This window comes from Anastrepha ludens, chromosome 4, assembly GCF_028408465.1.
Source record: "Anastrepha ludens isolate Willacy chromosome 4, idAnaLude1.1, whole genome shotgun sequence".
Lineage (NCBI taxonomy): Eukaryota > Metazoa > Arthropoda > Insecta > Diptera > Tephritidae > Anastrepha > Anastrepha ludens.
The window spans coordinates 123,402,431-123,426,005 of NC_071500.1; the positions used below are offsets into that span (position 1 = coordinate 123,402,431).

At 35.3% G+C, this 23,575-nt stretch overlaps 2 protein-coding genes across 10 annotated transcripts in view; both read right to left on the reverse strand.

Moving 5' to 3' along the window:
- Positions 1-5,747: 5,747 nt before the first annotated feature.
- Positions 5,748-23,575, reverse strand: part of LOC128860989 (neurocalcin homolog) — a 57,563-nt gene continuing 39,735 nt past the window's right edge. For 4 of the 5 annotated variants that reach the window (XM_054098821.1, XM_054098820.1, XM_054098817.1 and 1 more), the window contains exons 2-5: positions 12,642-12,736; positions 6,413-6,531; positions 6,070-6,258; positions 5,748-5,984 (exon numbers count right to left, since the gene is read on the reverse strand). In XM_054098821.1, coding sequence (XP_053954796.1) covers positions 5,790-5,984; positions 6,070-6,258; positions 6,413-6,531; positions 12,642-12,711 — 573 coding nt within the window. In that variant the 5' untranslated portion in view covers positions 12,712-12,736 and the 3' untranslated portion in view covers positions 5,748-5,789. Of the gene's footprint in view, positions 5,985-6,069; positions 6,259-6,412; positions 6,532-12,641; positions 12,737-12,860; positions 13,037-23,575 lie in introns of those variants that run through there. The other variant, XM_054098819.1, reaches the window with a different exon arrangement.
- Positions 13,081-23,575, reverse strand: part of LOC128860991 (neuronal calcium sensor 2) — a 50,229-nt gene continuing 39,734 nt past the window's right edge. For 3 of the 5 annotated variants that reach the window (XM_054098826.1, XM_054098825.1, XM_054098824.1), the window contains exons 2-3: positions 17,466-17,594; positions 13,081-16,358 (exon numbers count right to left, since the gene is read on the reverse strand). In XM_054098826.1, coding sequence (XP_053954801.1) covers positions 16,182-16,358; positions 17,466-17,525 — 237 coding nt within the window. In that variant the 5' untranslated portion in view covers positions 17,526-17,594 and the 3' untranslated portion in view covers positions 13,081-16,181. The remainder of the gene's footprint in view (positions 16,359-17,465; positions 17,595-23,575) is intronic. The other 2 variants (XM_054098823.1, XM_054098822.1) reach the window with 2 other exon arrangements.

Genomic DNA, 23,575 nt, shown 5'->3' on the forward strand with positions numbered 1-23,575 from the left:
TAAGAATTAAGCAACGGATAAATGCTGAAAGTTTTGTTTCATTAAGTTGTGGATTTAGATTTTTTCAGAGACTTTAAAGTTAAATCGCCCAACATGTGCTCACTATTGCACGCTACTGTACGTCTATCGTTTTACAGTGTAGTTTGTGTTTTTAAAGTCATGGCTTCTGATGAAAGAAATTGTTGTATTTGTGATAATCCATTATTAGAAAATGAAACAATTGAAGTGAAGGAAAAAGGATTGGAGACTTTTCGTAAATCAAGTGTTAAAAGAAATGACAATAAAGTTAAACTTTTGGCGGGAATAAAATGGATAGTGGTTCATGATATATGTCGAATACGATACAACAATGAAAAGTTAATCGCTGCATCATTGCGTAGAGGAAGTGATGTCACGACACCTTAACTACCACTGCGATCCTCGCACCCAACATTTTCTTTCTAAGACCATTGTTTTTTATGTGCTGATGAAATAACAGCAGAGTTTATAGCAAAATAAAAACAGGAGCGGTTGTGCAAGCGTGGCGTTGTGTACAGTGTGCGAAAATTATCAAAAATATTATTTCTGAACTTGCTAGACCTCGTAATGATGATTGGGGTCGAGCAATTGTTGAGCGTCTTCAGCATGTGAATGATTTGGTCGCAGCCGATGCACAGTACCATAATTCCTGCATGAAAAAAATGTATCAACCACCACCAGCTGAAAATATAAAAAAAAGGTCCGTATGCGAATGAGATAGATACTGCGATGCAGTTCATTTATTCTTATCTTGAATCATGTCTTTAAATGAGTACAGATATAGATGCTTCACAAAATCAGCATATAAAAATAAATAAAAATACCACCAATAGAGGCACCAGCACGACATCATTCATTCCGAACCTATCACCAGGTTCGGCAGTGGTACGGGAATGAACAAAATGCAGAACTATGGGGATGGGACAGAAACAAAAATGGGTTGGTTCCTGTTACGACACTCGAGCCCCCAGCTCCAGAATCCTTGTTAAAACTTATTTCTTGTAAATGTAAAAAGGGATGTCAGAAGGCCTGTGGATGCAGAAAAGCTGGGTTAAAATGCTCCGTTGTATGCACAAATTGTAGTAGGGCTTGTAAATATTCCCAAGTGCAATTGGATTACGATGGAGAGGAAGAAACTGCGACTATTTTAGAGCAAACGTTTGATGAAACGGACAACGAAGAGGATTGTGATGAGTCTGATAATCGTATCGCAGATGATGTGGACGAGATTTCAGTCTGCGACGTCTTGATCGGTGCCCAAGACGAACTCGCAACGCCTGGTCTATCAGGAACGGTAAAACATAGGAGATTGCGCTAAATTTTCGAAAGTGTGCATCACATGTGGATTAGGCCACGATAAAAAAACGCGCCGCTTACTCTACCTCCAGGTGGTGTGGGAATGAGTTTTTTTTCGAAAACGCATATTAAAATGTACTTTGTGGCACTCATACGCCAAAAACTATTGATAAAATGTAGGAAATTATCTCTAGTTTAATTTTGTATACATATCGATGGTTTTCGAGAAAAGTGACATAATTAAAAAATACAAAATACTGAGGTGGGTCAGTTTTCTAGATAATTGACGCGCCAATTCGATCACCTGACAAAACGACACTAACGCCATCTCTCAGAATTGCTTCAAGATTCGCTTATGACGCTTTTCCAGATAAAAATATATAAACTCTGTAGTTGATTTTTGCTTTTAACGGCAGAACTCCGAATTTGAGTTAATTTCGAGTTGTGTCGCTTTTCTCGAAAACCATCGATATGTTTTTCTCATAAAATGCGTCGGAATGGAGATATTGTAAAAAAACTATTTTTAGGCGCCATTTTTTTCAATATGGCGGCGCTAGCGTCGCAGATACGAGGTGGAAAAGTTGAAATTCGAAAAGAGCGTCCCAAAATCTATAAAAATTATCCAGTTTCAAAACTCCCGCAAAACTTTCCAGGTCAAGCTACCAGATGACTGGACTATTTGTGCCCATAGTAAACAATACTGTAGCAACCTCGGAACGCAAATCAGCCGATGAAAACTGATTCTGCTCATTCTTACAATATAAAGGTATCTTCAAATAATAATATACATATTTTGGGTAACTGTGGCTACGGCTATTTGCTTTGTAGATCAGATGTGCTCATCTATACACAGCAGACTTTACAGGGGATTTTACTTACTGTCTTACTTTCGTTTACTTTTGACATTGGTCTTATCTTAAAAGGTCTATCGGCATCAGGATGTTCTCGAGGAAGAATTTTCATTAATGTGTATGAATTACCTCAAATTTGTAAATTTATTCGCAGCCATCCTTTACCAAAGATGTTCCAATTTCATAATTCTTTAGAAAAAATTATATCGGAGTTCCTAATTTAAAAATATCAACAGGTAGTTTTGTTTTTACCTTCCTGTAAAAAGTTGCAAAGCTGATGTTCATTAATGGCAGTCGTAGTACCAAAAAATTGGGAAACCCTGAACTAAACGATATACCTACATATCTGGGGATTAATATTGCTCATGCGACGTGATTAACATAAATTATATTATATTATATGTATGTTCTCATAGAAATTAATAAAAGTTTGATAAGAGACTTAACAACCTTGTTCATATATTATAGAAGGATTACTAAATCCAGCCATTTTCATATCTAACAGCAGAAACGCGTCAAAAGTAGAGGAGAAAAAACAAGGGATTTTCTACTCTATTTCATGCATGAACTTGGGCAAGTACATCCATATTCCGAAAAAAAAACAATATATTAAGTTTTAAGTTTATCAGGCATTTTGCCCTTATTATTTTCTATAAGAATTAAAAATAAAAGAACCCAACAAACCCGAATACAACAACAATACAAAAAATCAACAAATTTCACAGTTAAAAACCAAAAATTATAAAATGTTTGGGAACTGTTGTAATCAGATGAAATGGTGTCATCAATTTCCGTTGATTGATTGGACTTCAAATATTTATCCATCTTTGTCTGATTTGCCCTCCTTCCTTTAGCAGCTAAGCACTGATAACTTATTGGTGCGCTCTTCGTCGGGAGAATTGTGAAAAAGGATGCTTATCCCATTTTCAAAATAAAAAAGCGCATCTGCCAGTGTACTGCCTGGATACAGAAGGCTCTGGATCCTCCTTCATTCGCTTACTAAGTGCATCAGCTCCCCGTTTGAAGGTTTCTCTGTCTCACCAAGTTATTGGCCATTTAATGAAAAAACTTAGTCCGTAATTGAAACAAGTGTTGTAATTGAAAAGAGGTTGTCTGTAAAGTCGGTTTACTGACGATAGTTTAACGTGACAACGTCATAAGAAAATATTGATGGAATGGTTGCAATTTTCAAAACGAAATTTTAATTTTATTTGTTTGATAGATATTTTGTATGGATATAGAGGAGGAGGTAAATGGAATTGCAATGGAATAGGTCAAGTTACATTTAAACAAACGTGAAAAATGACGAAACATTTATCAAATTCATGAAAGATACCTTCAATTTCGATTGTGCATCAGGCGTTAATAAGTCAACAACACTTAGAGGCATCATCATCGATTTGACTTTCTCAAGGCACATTACACTTGAAACACTCCCTTTCATTTCCTATTTTTCCTATCATCGTTTATTCTCAACAGAGAATTGGTTCATTACCGATTGTGCTCTTTGTCGTTCGTTCAGCGCTCTCGCTTGCAGTTCAAGCACATTAGCTTACATTTGCTTGCGTACGGAATAGATTCGTATATTTGATATGTCCATATGATTTGTATGCATCTTTACATATAGATTTGTTCTTTTTGAAAATTCCGCAAAATTGTATATGTATATGCATGTTTATATACATATATTAGTATACAACATATCTTATAAGGTATTTTTTCCTTCATATATAATAAAAATTAATAATAATAACATTAAAACAACAGGTATTATTAACAAACTTGGTTTTATTTTAAATTCTTCAAGTGAATCAAATTAATAATAACACTAGTCTACAAGGAAAAGTATCCGAAATAATTTAAACTAATATCTACTTCTCTGTCCATGCAAAATTCGGATTGATAACTAAAATTAATTTATTAGTTTGAGTTTTCGAGATATCCTAACCTAAAAGTGCAAAAAACCCTATTTTTGCCCATATTTGAGGTTATGTAGCCTTGCAGATGTTTTCTTTCACCAAAATTAAAGGATGGCATCTTTAAATACAATCCTTCTTTTTTCAAATGGCGTTTTGTTTGCTCAAATATCATTTTTTTTCGCAGAGATATCGCATTTTGAAATTTTCATGTTTCGAAATTTTCCTACACCTGAAAATCGATTAAGATAACATAGACATGATATAGTCGCTTACTAATTTTCTTGGGTTTGAGGGCCTGAAATATATGGATTAATAGTATGTAAATTTGGAGTTTGTGGGAAAGCCTGCTTGCGGTTATGTGGGTTAGCCTGCTCGCGGTATGATAGGGGTGGTTTCTAGGGGTTAGGGCTAACCCAAAGGTTAGATAGTGTAGGGGTGTGGGGAGTCAGCCACTTATGGTGTGAGACAAAATTTTAAGAAAAATAAGACTCAATTCAAGAAAATTAGTAATCGACTATATCATGTCTATGTTATCTTAATCGATTTTCAGGTGTAGGAAAATTTCGAAACATGAAAATTTCAAAATGCGATATCTCTGCGAAAAAAAAATGATATTTGAGCAAACAAAACGCCATTTGAAAAAAGAAGGATTGTATTTAAAGATGCCATCCTTTAATTTTGGTGAAAGAAAACATCTGCAAGGCTACATAACCTCAAATATGGGCAAAAATAGGGTTTTTTGCACTTTTAGGTTAGGATATCTCGAAAACTCAAACTAATAGAGCAATTCTGAGGCCAGATTTGGATTCAGCGCATCATAAACCTTCGGAAATATATAGTCTGGTTTCTGGGTCTGAATGTTGGTTAAATTTTGTCGGCCTGTGTAATCAATAAGAAGGCATATACAAATACAAATACGTGAATTTATATATGTACATATGCGCATATACATACATATATACGCTCACTTAAGTAGGAGAGAGCAAGATGTCGAACGTTGCCGTTCGTTTGCTTTGTTTGCTTTGTCGTTCGTTACGCGCTTTCGCTTGCAGTTCGTTCAATGCAATGAGCAAGGTAACGACATATGAGCAAGGTAACTCTAATGAGCAAGGTAACACTAATGAGCAAGGTAACGACACATTTTTTCGTGCGTGCAGCCTGTTAAATCGAATTATAAGACGTTATCACGACAAAAACGCCATTAGATATGTACATTTTGTCCAAATGTGAAATATACTTATATATGTATATAATTCGCGCTTACATCCTACGGGTTCGGTGTTTGCACGAGCTCCTCCTTCTATTTGTGGTGTTCATCTTGATGTTTTTTCACAAATGGAGGAAGCTACAGTTTTAAACCGACTCCGAATGGCAAATGGTTATTTTATGAGAAACATTTTCAAGGCGGAAATACATTCAGTTGTTGGCCATTGTTTGCAGAGGTTTTGGTTTTTGCGAATGGCATTCAATTGTAGTGCCTTAGATGCATGTCGCAGATTAGTCTCTTAAATTATGCGATTTAAAATATTTATGCATGCATGAAATTTCTTTTTCCGCCCTCTGCCTACTTCAATTTGCAATTCTTTACAAATGCTTACCGCTACAAATTTGAATATTAAAAAAAAAATAAAACGAGAACATTTTTATTTTCCATGTATTTGAGATTAATTGTTTATTGCTTGTTATAACTTTTTAAATATAAAAGTTAATGTGTTTGAGGATCACATTGTAATAAACGAACAATTGATGGGTCACTCTTCGCCCCCTCTATGAACTCTTCGAGGCTCAATTTGCCGTCTTTATTTCGATCCATCTGTCTAAATATTTTATCCGTTCGTTTCTCTGGCGTACTTTCGTCTTCCGGCATTTTCATAACTGAACCAACCATTTTATAAATTGCCTGCAAATATAGAAAAAATGAATATAAGTGAGTAATATATACACACTTATGTGAGTGATAGTAGCTATAATAGATTTTGACTGACCGTGACGATTTCCAACATTTCTTGTCGGGAAATGTAGCCATTTCCATCTAAATCATACATTGAGAACGCCCATTTTAACTTCTGCTCTAATTTGCCGCGAGACGTCACACTCAGCGCGCATAGAAACTCTCTGAAATCAATTGTGCCATCGCCATTGGCGTCGAATGTTCGAAAAACGTGCTCTGCAAACTAGATAAAAAATTTTGGAAACAATTTTAACAAAAGCTTTTCAAAATTCATAACATTTTAAAAAATTCCAAAAAAGGTTTTAGAATTCCTAAAAGTTTAACAATAATGCATTAAAAAAACATTAAAGTACATTTAAAAAATTGTCAAATCTTACCTTACTTGCATCACCGTACGGAAAAAAATTCCCATATATTTTTTTAAACTCCTCTACGGAGAGATGCCCACTAGGACAGTCTTTTAAAAATCCTTTATACCATTCCTGAATTTCTGCATCTGAAGTTAGAGACAAACATTTTTATGAGTACTTTAGATGAGTTCAGTGAAATTTTGTATAACTTAAATATATATGTACATACATATACTCGTATATGTACGCATATAAAGCTAGAATTTGCTAAGCTTTGCTAAAATTTTATTTAATTGTAGCTATTAATTAATAACACATCTATCGATTATAACAGCACTGTGTGACAGAGCTAACTTTCACACATAAATAATAATAAATAATAAATAATAATACTGCTGACATTCCCAACTAGAAATAATCGAGGCACATCAGCAGTAACATACGGATAGCCTTGACTTGACCCACTAGTTTTATCCCTTGTTTTTCGATGTGGCGCCCGAATTCATGAGTTATCTCCACAGATAGGCCACTAAACATGTTTTCTTGGTTCAAAATTTAAATCTGCCTATGCCTCTCAAATTTTTCTCATATTTAAAAAATTCCTGGCAAAACTTGGCCCTACTCTTGTTAGACCTTCCCCACTTTTATAGTTGCTTGCAATCAAGACTAACTTTTTTCAAGCAAAACTTTCGGTAATACAAACAGCTATTTAAACAACAATAAATTAAGTGCTAAGCTGCAGTGAACTGTCACAAACCCTTTAGCGTCCCCAGTTCATAGTATCAATTAAGAGGCTTCGAACAAGAATATAAAAAAAAAGTATCTCCGTCCCGTCTCCCATCTTCTTTAAAATTATTAGAAATTTCCTTCCTAGGCAACCAGATGAATAGTAGAAATATCTCTGCGCCTGTAGTAGCTAAGAGACCACGAGGAATAACTAGAGTTAAAAATTCTGTTCACCTTGTATATACATACATCTATATTTATATATATAGGTAAAACGGTCAATAACCACACACACATTCCTTCATATGGCGAAGATGGAATATTTATCATGCAACAGTAAAAGTTTTCCAAACATTTTATATGCACCTTAAACTATCAGTTTTATATAGTATAGCTTTGTGCTCAATTTTTAATTTTCTCATCAATCTATTTTTTTTAATTCGTTGCTTTTTATACACAGGCGTTTACATGAAATTAAAATTTAAGTACTGTCATTTTTTTATCCAAATTTTAGAGCATAGAATAATTAAATTTCTGTCAAAATATTTTTAATTTCTAATTTCTTTAAATGAAAATATAAAACCAATACAACGGGACTAAATGGTTTGAAAACGTCAAAAATATATTTTTCTTACAATCATCATTTTGTTTTTTTAAAGGAGCTACAGTTTCAAAGCACTACATTAAAAAAATGGTTTTAAATACTTATACCCACCCCATGATATCAACATGGAAAACAAACGAATTTTTTTTTTTTTTTTTTTTTTTTACAATATATATACAATTATAATTATATATTAAAGCTGATGGCCTAGTCGCTAATGCTTTTTTAATTAATTGTGATTGTAATTCATTTCTTTTCCAATTTTCAAATAAAAAAAAAAAATTATATATTATTAGATATTCTTGAAATTTTCTGGTGTATTGTTTTGAAAATAATATAAGAAACTTCGTCGTGAAAATATTTGAAATTTATTCCTATGAAATAAAGTATTCGCAATGGTTGCCTCTGTTTACGTTCTTTCCTTTAAACCTGTAAAATCCTTTAAAAAATTTAATTTATGAGAAAATTAAAAACTGCTACTTGGCCGAGCTTCTGATCCAATTTGTGGTACTCGTCTTCTTGCTGTTCCACAAATGAAGGGACCTACACTTTTACGCCAGCTCCGGTCAAAACTACACTCAAAGGTTTGCCATTGCCCGCCGAAAAATCCTTTCTATCATTTGGTGACAGTGGGTTTCGAGCCCGAGTTGGACAAGTGAAGTCAAGTCCTTCTACACCTGATCTTTCCAACGCAGAGATCTTTCCTCTGCTACCAGCAGATGGTACTTTAATATATAGAATTGAAATCTGGCAGCACATAAGCCTACCTCTCATTTGGCATATATTTTAAAAGAAATAAAAAGTTATTATTAAAATGGGAGGCAAATATAGTAATTTTTCGGCCCTTTGCTACACGATGGATTATTAATGATATTTCATAGGCTAAGAAGTCATAGAAAGGGCCTTATTGCCACATTCGCGGTGAACGTGCCTGATTCAAACTAGCGAACTCAAGTTCAGTTTTGCAAAAGCCATTTTCTAATACCTTTGAAAGGGAGGCTTCTGGAGAGGACTTCTGGCGAAGCTTGTGCAGCAAAGAGATTTGGGATCGGCCATTGATAAAATACTGAAGACTACTCCAGTTCGCCACGGGGGCAAGAATATCCTTTAACATTGCTTTTAATTAATAAAGTTATTGATCAATGGTAAAGTCATCTTGTAGCCTGACAACTCAACTTAACTAATTTACTATAAAGCAAGCGCCGGGTATATATATACCTGTGCCATATAGGGTGGTCCGCATACAAATTTATTTTTGAATAGGACTGTATACTTTGCTCGAAAATAAACATACCTCCATCAAAATATTATTCGAATTTAGCATCATTAAAACTTCAGCAGTTATTGGTTCACAAATAAGACAAAATAACAACAAATATAAATATTTGTTTTTGTACACTTATTAATTAAAGCTTAATAGTTTGTGCTGCCATCTTGTTTATAAATTACTTCGTAAATACGCTGACGCATGAATTTGTACAAATTCTCCAGATAGCCTCATGAAATTTCAGACTAGGCTGTTTTAATGATTCGAATTAAAGCATTTTTGGCTTCAAATTGTTGTCCATTCTCATAAACCTTACGAGCAGGTTTCCAATAATGTTGAGACCTGGGAATACGGTATCTATGCTAAAGTTTCAACGTTTTGAGACGCAATTCAAATTTTGATCACACCCGAATTGTGGACAGGTCCATTATTCTGTTGAAAGAACCAATTACTAGGTCAAAATGTTTCACGAATCTCAGGAGAAGATGATTCCAACAGAGCTTTATAGCTGTTTGCCGCCATTTTGTGGCCCACAATTTTAAATTCGAATGCGGCGTAATACGATATTGCTCCCCATACCATAACACCACCTTCGTGGCTGTGATGTCTCTCAAGTACCATTCCTCCTTTCTTAAGTCATGCAAATAACGAGTGATTTCTTAGCTATTATCTTTGTAAACAGTTGGTTTAAACAGCTGACGCACGTTTCGTGTTTTGTTTCACTGTCAAACATCTTCAGTTTGGTCTATAATTTAACCATGAATCGTCTTACAAACGAACAACGCTTGCAAATCATTGGATTTTATTATAAAAATGCGTGTTCTGTTAAGAAAGTTTAAGATCCACTTTATATCCAATAAGCAGAATTGTCGATTTTAGAGTGAAGATCAGCCAGAAGAATTGCAAGAGCTACCAATGTATCCAGAAAAGGTCACAGTTTGGTGCGGTTTATGGGCTGGAGGTATCATTGGACCGTACTTCTTCAAAGATGCTGCGAATCGTAACGTAACTGTGAATGGTGAGCGCTACCGTGAAATGATATCCAACTTTTTTTTGCCCAAAATGCAAGAGCTTGACTTGCATGACATGTGGTTTCAGCAAGACGGTGCCACATGTCACACAGCACGCGTAACAATGTACATGTTGAGAGGCGAGTTCGGTGAACATTTTATTTTACGTTCGGGACCTGTCAATTGGCCACCCAGATCGTGCGATATAACGCCTTTAGATTATTTTTTGTGGGGATATGTTAAAGCTCATGTCTATTCAGACAAGCCTCCTTCAATTAACGCATTGGAAGACAACATTGAATCATTTATATGTGAGATACCGGCCGAAACATTGGAAAGAGTATGCCAAAATTGGACTAAGCGGATGGACCATTTGAAGCGCAGTCACGGTCAACATTTGCATGAAATAATCTTCAAACATTAAATTATATGGACTGTACTATCGATTTAAATAAAAATTTCATGCTGTTTTCTGAATTTTACGTGTGTTTTTTTTGAAAAACTTTCCTATAGCTCTTAAAGAATCACCCTTTAGTAATTGTATCCATCCGGATCATCCAGCTTGAAGCTCTTTTATTACTTTTCCCACTCACCGGATAGTTATTCGTAACAAAACTCGCGATGTGGTCCCTTGCAAAATTTAGGCGGCGTTGTTTGCGAAATTCATTCTAAGGTGCTTTTTTTGTACTTTGTATGCTTCAGATGTGGCGCTTTTAGAAAAGCACTTCGAACGTTGGATTTGCAGGCCGCAACATTTGCCATTTCTTTAATTTTTGTGATTGGAAGGGCGGTATTTGATGCAATCCTAAGGATTTTGCGGGGTTCCTTCGGTGGATGAGGCACTTTGTTTTACGTAAAGATCCACAACATTTGGACTTAGACCAATATTTTTAGTAATTTGGCGATTTGAAAGTCCCTCTGAGATCAAGACTTTGGTTGGCCCTTTTTCATTTGTTCCCATTTATTTGAATTAAGAAGTTTTCGACCAAACAGAATGAATGCTTAAAAAAACGATCCCTTTTCCCAGCTTTAATGCGCAAATACAGGGTCCGGCACTCGAAGTGTAACCAACTTCAGACCGTTCGCGCAGCTGATGAACGGGCAGCTGTCTATTAGTTGGCTAAATGACAGTTCAGAGTATTGCTTACAAGCGCGCGGAAGCATTTTGTCGAGAGTAAACGAGAAAAAAAATTAGTAATGGATTTCAAAAGTAATAGTGTGATTGCATTATATTTCGCTGGAAAATCACAAACAGCGATTGTTCGTGAACTCGAGCACCTTAAATTAAATAAAGTTTTTGTTTATCGCACCATTACTCGTTACAATGACACTGGAAGCATCGCGAAACGTCATGGAGGTGGTCATCAAAAGACTGCAACTAGGGTTTCTCATTTCCCGTCACATAATGATTCCCGGGAAACGAGAATATTTCGAAAATATTCCCGGGATTCCCGGGAAAATCGAGTTTTTATATTTACTAATTAAAATAAATTTATTAATTTAAAAACAATTAAAAAATTCATTTTCACATATTTTATTCATATTCACAAAACAAAAAAATTCATATTTATTCAAATTCATAAAACAAAAAAAAAAGTTATTTATTAGAAGAGTTTTTAAAATGAGTTCTGAGACGAAACTAGCGCATTAACTGAATTGTCGTTGAGTCTTGTCCTAATTTTGGTGACAAAAAGGCCAGCAGTCGAAAATACTCTTTCACTTTCCACTGAAGTTGGTTTAATGCAAAGAAGAGCATCTAAGAGCATTTTCAAATTTTTGGTTAACTTTCCACTAGCTTCAAATAAATTAAATTCTTTTAATATAGTCTTATATTCTGTATCTCCAGTACTTTGTTTTTTGGCGCTCATACTATTTATAGCACTTTCAAGCTTTCGTTTCAAAACATTCGCGGGCATTTCTGCTTCTATATTGTTTTCCGTTTCGGAAATCAATACGCTTTCTTCATTTTCAAGTACAGTGGTGTCTTCAAGGATATTAACTGGAAATAGGCGGTGTAACAATTCTTTAGATAATTTAACCATTTCAGACTTCGACGACATTTCAAAAAACATATCATCTTGATTGGAGTACAATAAACTTGAATTATTTAGGTACTTTACCAATGAAATTAAAATTTTGGATCTTCGAGTTGTCATACGGAATTTAAAATTTTGTAATAATGCTCGAGATATTGAATTATCTATTCCCTCACTCTTTATTAAATCCATATCACGTCGACATAATGCATCGGACGCTAATTTTACTGGACGTAAACAAGTAATTAATGTGCTTACAATTTGGAACAGCTGATCTTCCTTTTCAAGTAGATGTGTAGCATTAACTTCGCATAGACTTTTTTTAATCGGAATTCTTATTTGCTCAAATCTTTCCAACATATCTAATAAGCTATTCCACCTTGTCGTACAGTCTAATGATAGGTTTAATTCTTTACCATATTCTAATTTGACATTTTGCTGAAGAATTGTGTTACGTACTGGCGATTTTCTGAAAAATGATGCTATCTTGCGGATTTGTTTTATTGCATCCTGGATATGAGGTTTTAGATCTTTGAATTTAAGGTCACTTATATTTGTATCATGTTCATATGACATCCCTTCAAATGTTGTATTTTCGTCTTTGTCTTTTTACCTGTGAATTCTGTGTTTTGTTTTAGGTCCTCTAAGACTTCTGGCTTCAATTTACTGTTTTGCTTTCCCATTTTGATTACTCATGCTTTGATTTCTCTGAAAAGGGTAGGAAAGAAACAAATATGTATTTTCAACAACATTTTGTAAATAATATTTTTATCTTTAAATGTCTACAGAAAATGATTAACAACTATTAATTAATATATTTTGACTTTATTACCGTTTATTTTCAATCTGATCGTCTTGCCTTCGAGCTTGAACAGTAAATTATTTGCAAGCTTGAATGGTGGCTTGAATGCACATTCGAAAAATACGATAATACATAGATTAATGGGCAAAATTTTGATCTAACGTGAGGAAGCTGCTTAAAATTCATCATCTCAACTAAACTTTTTGTAGTTAGTTTACGAATAAAGCTGTAAAAGAATTGCTTCAAAAAAAGTAAGCGATTTTACGAAATTATAATACATTTGTATTTGTGTTTACTACATAAAATCAAATACTTATTTGTGTTTGTAATATAAAAAACAAACTGCTTAAAACAAACCTAATATAGTATTGAAGAGTAAGCTTAAAAAAATCTAATATATTTTGAACTTAAGCGTAGAAAAAGCCAACTGACTACATATACGCCGTCTTTAGCACGGATATGGAGCTGCAATTACATTACACATACGTATATATATACCCAAATTCGCTGTCAGTCTATTGAAATCACTTGTTGGTGAGTGGTAAAAATAGCTATTATTTTATTTTTCTACATTCGCATACGAAGAAACAAACACAATGACTTGTGCGGAATTTGTGGAACAAATTAGTTTCAGAGGTTTTGCACTTTTTTGTTTACTTATTGTTAGTTTTATTAGCTAAAGTGCACTTACACGCTAAAACGAGCATTTCCGAGCAGAAGCGTAAAAACAAAAGTAAAAAACCAAACACAAGAGGTTATTTTTCGATATTTTGCAGTTTTTCTTACTATACTTCTGAGTAACTTTAATTGGTAATACTTTTTTATCATATCTATTTTTCGCACTGCAAATTTCGTTATGTATTTTTATAGCTCGTCATTCGCTGTTTTAAATAATATTTTTTAAATGAGAATTTATTTCAATGAACAAAACTTATTGAGGCACTCAAATTAGACGAATTTAAAAAGCCAATATTGCAATTTTTCACGAATTGTTAGTGCATTACAATCACCCTGAATAATAAATTTGTGATAATATGTAGTAATATATATTTCAGTGTGTAAGCAAAATCTTTGTGTATATATTTCTTTGGCAGCAATTACCATTAAAAAAATAATAAAACAAATTTAGGAAAATATTTTTAAACGAAACAAACGAAACGAAAGCATTGGGCTACACAATAATTTAATAATTTTATAGTACTGCTTCTGCTAATATAAATGCCTACAAATATTTGTTTTTACTTAATTAGGTTTACTTTTCATCAACTTTCTGGCAACAAAATAAATTAAACAAATAATAAATAAAAAAGTGTCATGTACACTTAACGCGCCGAGTTGAGGTGAAAAAATGTATCACTTAGAATGAGACAGGGTATGACATAACCTCAAATTAATATACCATTGCAAATTGCATATCCTCCTAAAGCTCCTCATAAAAACCATGTGCCGCTCGGAGGCGGCATAAAACTTTATTTGTAAAACAGAAACATCAAGGCGCACAAAACCAATAAGAGGATGAACTCTGTAACCATATATTGAATAGTTTTGACTATTTATTTATTTCAATTATTCTTTTAATATATAAAAACACAGTTCATACTACAACAAAAACCATATAAAGCAAAGTTTCACACTTTTTACAAAATTTGTAAGAATTCGGCAAATTTTCATCAAAATTTCAAACTTTTTACTCAGAATTTCGGAAAAAATTTCAAGCATGCAATTTTATATCTCACAGCACAAATCGAGCTGCAAAACTTAATCGCTCAGGCACAATTTCCTATAGGAGCATACAATTGCTGGCATATGCGGCCTTAACAACCGCGCTGTTAGTTCTGCCCTTTCCAAGCTGGATAAAGAAGCAAAGCGAATGGATCTAGTGGTGAACGAGGACAAAACGAAGTACCTCCTGTCATCAAACAAACAGCCGGCGCAATCGGGTATCGGCACCCTTTTCACTGTTGACAGTTATGATTTCGAGGTTGTAAGAAACTTCGTTTATTTAGGAACCAGAATTAACACCGCTAACAATGTCAGCCTTGAAATCCAACGTAGAACCTCTCTTGCCAACAAGTGCTACTTTGGACTAAGTAGGCAATTGAGTAGTAAAGTCCTTTCTCGACGAACAAAAATAACAAAATCGAACAAACCTCTATATGGTTCTTATAATGCCCGTCCTATCGATTGGCGCGGAAGCTTGGATGATAACAACGTCCGATGAGGCATAGCTTGGAGTGTTTGACAGAAAGATTGTGCGAAAGATTTTTGAGCCTTTGCACGAGCGAATGGAGCCTAGCAAAACGAATAAGATATAGCGGCTTCGTTGGCTGGCTCATGTTGTCCGAATGGATACAAACGCTCCGGTTCTGAATGTATTCGTCTCCTTTGTGTTGGAAAGATCATGTGGAGATGGAGTTGGCTTCATTTGGTGTACCCAACTGGCGCCGGTTAGTACGACAAAGAAACGCCTGGCGCACTTTGTTAAACTCGGCCAAATCGCTTAGGCGGTTATTGCACCAATTAGGAAGAAAAAGAAGCCCCTTTGGTATAGAAAGTGCAAGTTTAGCTGCAAGTAGGTCAAATAACATGATTTTTGAGAATTTTTTTGGCCGCTCTCCTGTGTATTTTCTCCATTTATTAATGTAAGAAAACACCCAACACCGTCAGAACAAATTTTTTTTATAAATATACTCAATTTTTAAACCACTTGAAACCAAAATTGAATGATCTATAAAACTGCATACACGAAATCTTTCTAAAAAGTTTGAAAATTTGGTGAATTTTTACAAATTGTATACAAAGTTCGAAACTTTGCCTTATATGGTTCTTGTTGTAATAAGAACTATATTTAAAAAAAAAATAATTCAAATAACAAAATCATTAAATAACTAAATAGTCAAACTTAACCAAAAGTGGTGTACACTTCTTTTGACGCTCCCAGTATATACCTATATAAATTGCATACAAAAGACATAATCAATTTTTTATGAATAATGAAATAAGAGAAATATTAATTATTTATTTATATCCTTTTAAGCCCCAATCTTGCCATACACGTTTAAAAACATTAAAACAACGTTTAGTTAATGTCTGGGAACGAGATACCCTGCCTCATACTCGCCGGTTTAAGTATGCATGCATGTATGTATGTGTGCATAAAACATTGAAACACAGTGTTAATTTTTAGTAGATGCCTTAGTATTCATTTTAGGAAATGTAAATTTATAAATTTTATGATATAAATGATTCAATAAATTACATAAACCGCAATGGGTTATTTTTATTTTTGTTTTTAATTCATTTTGTTTCTTTTGGGTTTTCTTTGGTTTTTCGGGTTTCTTTTCATGTTGTTTATGGGGCCAACATTTTTGAAAGTTCCTCATCTTGCAGACACCCTTTCAAGAATTCATCTTGAGTTAATTGACCATCATTGTTTTCGTCCATTTTTGCGAAAATATTTTTTGCACGCTCTTCAGCAGAATCTGCTGGTCGATTCGATGAACACGCGCCAAGCATATCATATATGGCCTGCAAGAAAAACCAACACACATACACTGAAATATACACATACGTATGTACATAATTAAAATTATGAACACAACATTGGAGTACAAATTAATAGGCAAGAGAGCTTAAATGAATGGTTTGAGCAAACGTGAACTGACGGTATAAATTAACAGCTAATTACTACATTTGAGCAAATAGAGCAAAAAAATAAATAAAAGTACACAAACATAAAAGGAGTGTTGTTTTTTTTTTTGTTTTATTAGGCTTGCCAAAGGGTGACCAATAAGCAATGACAGTTTTTCCAATGGTTATGTTGCAGCAGCTGCTAATCACTATCAAATTCTAGAGTTCCAAGTTGGAGTATAGAGAGTTAATGTTGAGTAATGAGTAATGTTTTCCAAATTTCCAATGGCCTCCAGTAATGTTTGCCATTTTTTATGCATAATTTTATATTTGTCGAACATTTGAAAAATTTTTAACGAAATTTTGGCTTAGTTGTAAATACATACAACGATCCGGAGATTATCTTTCCGAGGCTAAATTTTGGCCACGCACAATTCACAAGTGTTTCAGGCATCAATGCATCCACAAATACTAACTGTTTGTGCGCTTTAAGGCATAGTGGCTGCACCGAACTTTATTTTTTTCTAAATAAGAAAGGAATACCGTAAACGATCCTCGGTATAGAGCCGCCTTTGTGTGACCATAGCTCGACAACATAAATATATCAGAGTGCGTCTCCAATAAAATAGCATGTAAAACATAAAATATAACCGGAATGACATCGCCTAGTAACCATAAATTGGATGGACCGTTTGAAGCACTGCCAGTGAAGCCCATTTCAATGTTAAGTTTTTTCACACATCATGGCATAAATGTAGTTTCAAAATAAGGCCAGAATTTATGTTATGTTTCGCCGGTTGTTGTTTTATTAAAATTTCTTTTCATATTGTTCTTATCTGGCCACCCTATAATTACTTTAATAACTACTATAATGAATTTAACTCTGTATAATATTAACTCAAATAAAAAGAATAATAAACACGCACAGTGTATGTATTATAAATGCACGTCATATTTGCAGCTATTTCACGCACATGTTTAAAACACATCGTGTTATTTTACTACCTGAACAATTTTCGTCATTTCTTGTATGTCAATAACGCCGTTACCATCTACGTCGTACATACGAAAAGCCCATTTAAGTTTCTCCTCGGGAGTGCCGCTCGATGTAACGTCTATAGCAAGAAGGAATTCCTGTATAAAAAAATTAAAATAGTTTAATGAAAACAGCGAAATGGTAATTAGTATTTGAGAAAAATTTAAGCTAGTTTAGCTTACAAACACTTATAAAAGCAAAAATAAGAACGAATACCAACAACACTCTTTCACGTACATGCATGCTCACACATCAATAGAGAAAACTAACTCTACTCTCAATAGTTCCTCTGATACATCAATACTACCACCATTTTAGATTGAACAACTCATTGGCGATATATTGAGAAGCGTTTTTTGTTATAAAATACACAAGGATTTTATATGTATAAAAATTAATTGTCAAATATATATTATTATATATGTATATATAGTAAAAAAATTATCTTTGACAGAATTCAAAGAGTAAAAAAAGTTTTTTTAAGGATGCTCTCTTTTCCCTGAATTTCTCTCAGCCTGTCTCATAATATAAATCCCGCTTAAACAAATAGAAAGTAGAATGTCGAGGGGGAATTGACTGTTCCTCTCTTTTATAAATGATTAACTTTTCGGTCCCTATCAGGTCTTTACGTAATAAATATCCTTTTCATTTGAATGGGTTCAGAACTAGTTATGCCTGCAATGCTCCTATTGCTCGCTCTCTTCAAGAGCTCTATGAGATCTCGAATTCTATTGAATTCGATTTTATATTAGCTAAACTTTGTTTTTTTGCTCAATTAAACAATTAAATTTAACTTTTTGATAATGATATTTTTTCAGTAGGTAGGTAGGTAGGTTGGGTGATTGTCGGAGCGACACACTTAGACCTTTCGCATTGTGTGCAAATTGTGCAATAAATTAACTTAATTCTTTTTTGTCAAATATACTTTTGTAGTAAGGAAGAACAACTGTTTATTGATTCCAGAATAAATAAATAAATAAATAATCGGCGCGTACAACCTTTGTTTGGCCGAGCCCCTCCTCCCTCATTTTGTGGGGTACATCTTGATCTTGTTCCACAAATAGAGGGACCTATTTTACGCAGCCTCTGAACAGCAGATGGTTTCTCATAAAAAGCCTTTTCATGGCATAGACTCGAAGATCGGTAATGGTTTGCTGAATGCCGACCCACAGTAGGTATCGAACGTGAAGGACTGACGACCCATCGACTGGTAGTCACACACAAAAGACCCAAAATTGCCGAAATATCCAATTGATAGTCTAGTTCTTGACTCTGTAGGTAGCACATGTACATATTCATACATATGAAACCGGAATTTAAAAAATATTTCAATTCAAGTAATGATCATCGTGAGATATACAGTTTTTCCATCTTTCAGGAATTCTGTGAAGGACTCGCTACAAAGAAAAAAATGTTAATCTTTTAAGTCCAACCGGTAAATGAACCATTTTTTACACATTTTCGCAAGAAACGAAGTATTGCTCTACAAGTGTCTTTCCTATCAATCCGATTGAAATCTAAGTGAGCTCAGTATGGCGAATGAGACGTGCTTTCACATTTTCCTGGCACGCTCTGCTTTGTCATCAGAGAAAATTACGGGAATCTTTTAATATTCTGGAAATTTTTTTAGCGCAAAAGATTCATTTGAATAAAGATGAAAATTTAAAGAGGTTTTTGAAGCTCATGCCAGATTACAAAAACTAATTCTCACGGATATTGTAGTTAGAAACAACGAAATACAAGGTGGCACAAAATTAATAATCCAATTTTGTTTTTAATAACTATTTACGAGACAAAAAGAATTTAAGTGATAAAATTGAAATTTGAAAACGGCGAGCTAAGAAGCACCGAGAGAATGGTAACTCCTTAACACTCAGGCTAAAAAGCCCATTGCATTCGAAGCACTGGAAGGTGAAAGGGTTAATAGTCAAGGAGGAAAGGAAAGAAGTGAAGAGAGAAAGAGATAGAATAGAATAAAAACAGAGAAAGAGAAAGCAAGTCATGTGCGAATTTTCTAGATTCTTTGGCAAATCTGGAAATATCTTCCAGATTGAGGGAAGGAATATTACTCATTCTCATGATAACCCAAAATTCGTAGCCTTGCTCTAGAAAAGGCAGGACACTCACAGTGAAAATGCTCAGTGCTATCCAGCTCCTCTAACAAGGCCGGCAAATCGGGTCCTCACTGATTCCAATGGTGGTCATATGCTCAGTGATGGAAATCTTTATTTTAACTTTTACGCGCTCCATTGCTTGTCTGTTTGTATGCTGCAGCTGCCTAGTACGCATATGCCAAACATGATTGACGTACGACGCCATTTGCAAAAAATAATAAATCTTCCGATAGGGTGATTAATTTTGCGCCACCTAGTAAAAGTTTGTAATATTGTATGTATGTATGTATGTATTATATGTGAATAGATATCAAAATCATTCGCGCTCTCTGTGTATAGATTCCGGTTTCATAGGCATATGCCTAGTTAAATGATAAAGAGTCAACAACGTATTTTTTAATGCTGTGAAAAGCCAATTTATTTGATTATTCATTATTTACCCGAAACTATTAATTTCACGAAAAGTGTGAATTAAGTTTTTGATCTAAAACTCATGTCAAATAACAAACTTGGGCTTTGGTTCAAAGGAGCAGCATATCTACTTCCTATGTATGTTTGTATGTACATGTACATCGTCAATTGGCTTCTGTAACTATTTATATTTTTATTTGATAGATCGTAATATGATTGGTAATGTATGTGGGTTTCTTTGTTTGAGTGTGTATCCATTTAGTTTTTTTTCTTATTCTGCCCGTATCAGTAAAAACGTCATACCAAGCCTATATTGCACAATACTCGTACTATATATTGCCTTTGCAATGACAGTATTGTATCATTACGTATTTTCAAATTTTTTGTTGTTATGTCAATATAAGTAGTTGTTATTTTTCTCTCTTGTAATTTTTTTTATTGTCTGTGTGTGTTTTTTAGTTTTTCAGGCTGTATAAAATCAATTACACTTCACTTCGTCTTTCCATTACAAATACACATATACACACGGCCACATACAATAGTTTTTCCGAGGTGAAACACATGAATGGAGGAGGGCAGTTGAATCGTGTAAGCGAGGTGAATGCGGTGTGATATGCGGTGGAGGTCGGTTAATCGTGCGCGCTGAAAGGAATGCTTACAGAAATAAATCCATTTAATGAAGGAATTAAAACAAAGGCGGCACACAAGTATCCGCACTGCGTTTTTCGCATTGTTTTTTGGTTTAAAATAAATATAAAAACCAAATGCTCTTGTCCTCTCCTCCCCTGCCAACAATTTAAACTGTAGACTGTGGTGACGTAGCTGCTGTACAAGCCAACAGCAACACACCCAACAGACAACAGTCATGGGCTCGAGTATGAGCAGCACTTAACCGCAATAGAGTGTAGGCCACATGCGACAGCCAACAACGAGGCAGTACTGTAGAGCAGCGTTATTCGTTGAATGACTTAAACAGCAACAACAACAACTTAACAGCAACGGCAAGGCACACACCATTTACTTCCCCTATTCTAAAAAATCATACTACATATTCAAGTTTTTGGTACGGAGTCGAGTCGCATGTTTTTATTATGTCAGTGTATGCATAAGTACATACATGCATACATACATGCATACATACATATATACATACATATATGTAAACATATAGACTTTTTTGTTTCAACGTCCAAGTAAATAATGTAAATCAAAGGAGACAAAACAACATTTAAACAAAGTCACATTTTCTCGTTGATGAGGACACTTTGAGGACATTGATGATCAAGCATTGCATATTATGCTCAAATATTCTTACATCTGAGATAAAGTATATAGACATATAATGTGCATACTCATGAATGTTGTATGAGGACACATCTTGCTACTTAACTCAGTAAGATCACTGAGGTCCAGCTTCAGGAGAAAATCTGACTAATAGGCAGAAGAAGCGGCAAAGGCAGAGGAACGCGAAGAAGGCAAGGGAAACAGTGGGTATGACTACGGCTAACGTAGCTATGCCAGCTGCCACTCGAGCCGGAGTTGCGGCTCATCTGTCTTCGTCCGAATCTGGAAAGAGGAACAGATCTGATGATGATCCATCTAATCTGGCCACCTTGACAGATAAAGCGACGGTGAGCGCACCAGTTGGCACGAGGAAGAAGAAAAAGAGGAAGGGTAATAAACCGGAATCCGAGGTAAGCAACCTTAGATAACAGGTTGTAGTGACTGCAGGAGGAGCCTATTGCAGCAATCACGTACTTGGTAGTAGTACCAACGAGTCCAGTGGAACGAGTGCCGCGGGGGCTAAAAGCGCAGTAGCGAGCGCGAAACCGGGTCCGCCTAGTGATCCACTATTGTCCGTTGGAGATAACTATGCTGCGGCAGCAGCCAGCGGCATGATGGTGGAGATCTGTGGCAATGGGCATATCGAATTGTCCCAAAAACAATTGGATTTTGTCGACAGTCAAGTCTGGGAGGCGATAGGGAAATCGAAAGATTACCTAGATTCGAGCGAATGAGAGTTGAGCAAGGTTTCTTGAAGGTACAATACTCAAACACTCAATCGCTCGAATGGCTGACCAAAACTGAGGCTGCGATGCCAGCATTTGAAGGATGTAAGTTTGTCATCCGGCAAACGAACAAAATTCAAAAACTGGTGAGAGTGAGTATGCTGATTTCTGGGCCTCCAAGGGAGCCCCATGCGATCATCTTTAGGCTCCATGCCCTGATCGGGGGACTTGATACGAAGCACTGGAGATCATACCACTATACCAAAGCGGGGACGGATCCTACTTGGTTCTTGGTGTGGATTCAGAATCGTTGAAGGTCATACGGTCGAGGTATGGAATGCGCCTATATTTGAATCTGGGACGGATACTAGTTACCGAACTCGACTCAGATATAGGAAAAGTGTAAGATTGGGATTATCGATGTCCATATGAGATCCAATATTTCATTTACGCAAATTAACTTACAGCATAGCATATCGGCTACGGCTCTTTTATGCCGCAGTCAAGCAAAACTGCACACAAATCCTCATATAATATTGATTCAAGAACCGTGGGTGTCTAAAGGACAAATACAGGGCTTGGGAGATAAAAAGTGTACGTCAGCGTACGTGTATTATTATGCCAAAAGCGGTTGATTGCACTTTGTTAAGACAATTCTGCTGTCAAGACTTAGTTGCAGTCAAAATAAAGTATCGATTTGAGGGGAAAGAAGTGGAGACAATTATCGTATCGGCCTAGTTTCCTTGCGACTCCATTCTCCCTCCCCCTACGAGGGAGTTTATGGAAGTTGTAAGATATGCTGAATCCATGGGATTAGGTCTAATTGTGGGATGTGACGTAAATTCACAGAACACACTCTGGGGTAGCACAAAATGTAGCTTCAGGAGGCATAAACTCATGGACTTCATTCTGTCATCTTGCTTGCTTATACAGAACGTTGGCACCAGCCCGACTTTTGTGACCAGCAGAAGGCAGGAAGTGATTGATATAATATTATCTATCGATAAAATATCAGATCATATCACTGGTTGGAAAGTACTCGATAAAGATTTCCCGTCGGACCATCGTTATATAGAGTTCAGGCTTGCTAGATCATCTTGGACTCTCATAGAACCTTCTGCAGTGAACTGGAGGAACGGAAGAGTTCAGCGAGGTTACGCAAAGCCCTCCAAAGAGAACGAACGGCTAGGCTAGACTCAGGGTTCGAAGTCGCAACCATCTCAACGTCAGACAACATGCTTATCAAAGTGGGAAATTTTGCGAATCGGCTCTGCACGAGCGCGTTAGCATAATCGAAAAAGGGCTGGAAACAAGAGACTACACTCTTGCTGTGTTGAGGGAGCTTTCGACAATGCTACCTTTGACTCTATGTGCTCTTCTATCAGAAGTTATGGAGTGGAAGACATCATTGCCAGATGGATCCACTCTTTGTTATCAAAAAGACTGCTTACCATGGATAGAGAAAGCGATGAAGGAGTCAGGGTTGAGGTTAGGAAGGGTTGACCACAAGGCGTTGTACTCTCTCCTCTACTTTGGTGCAAGAAA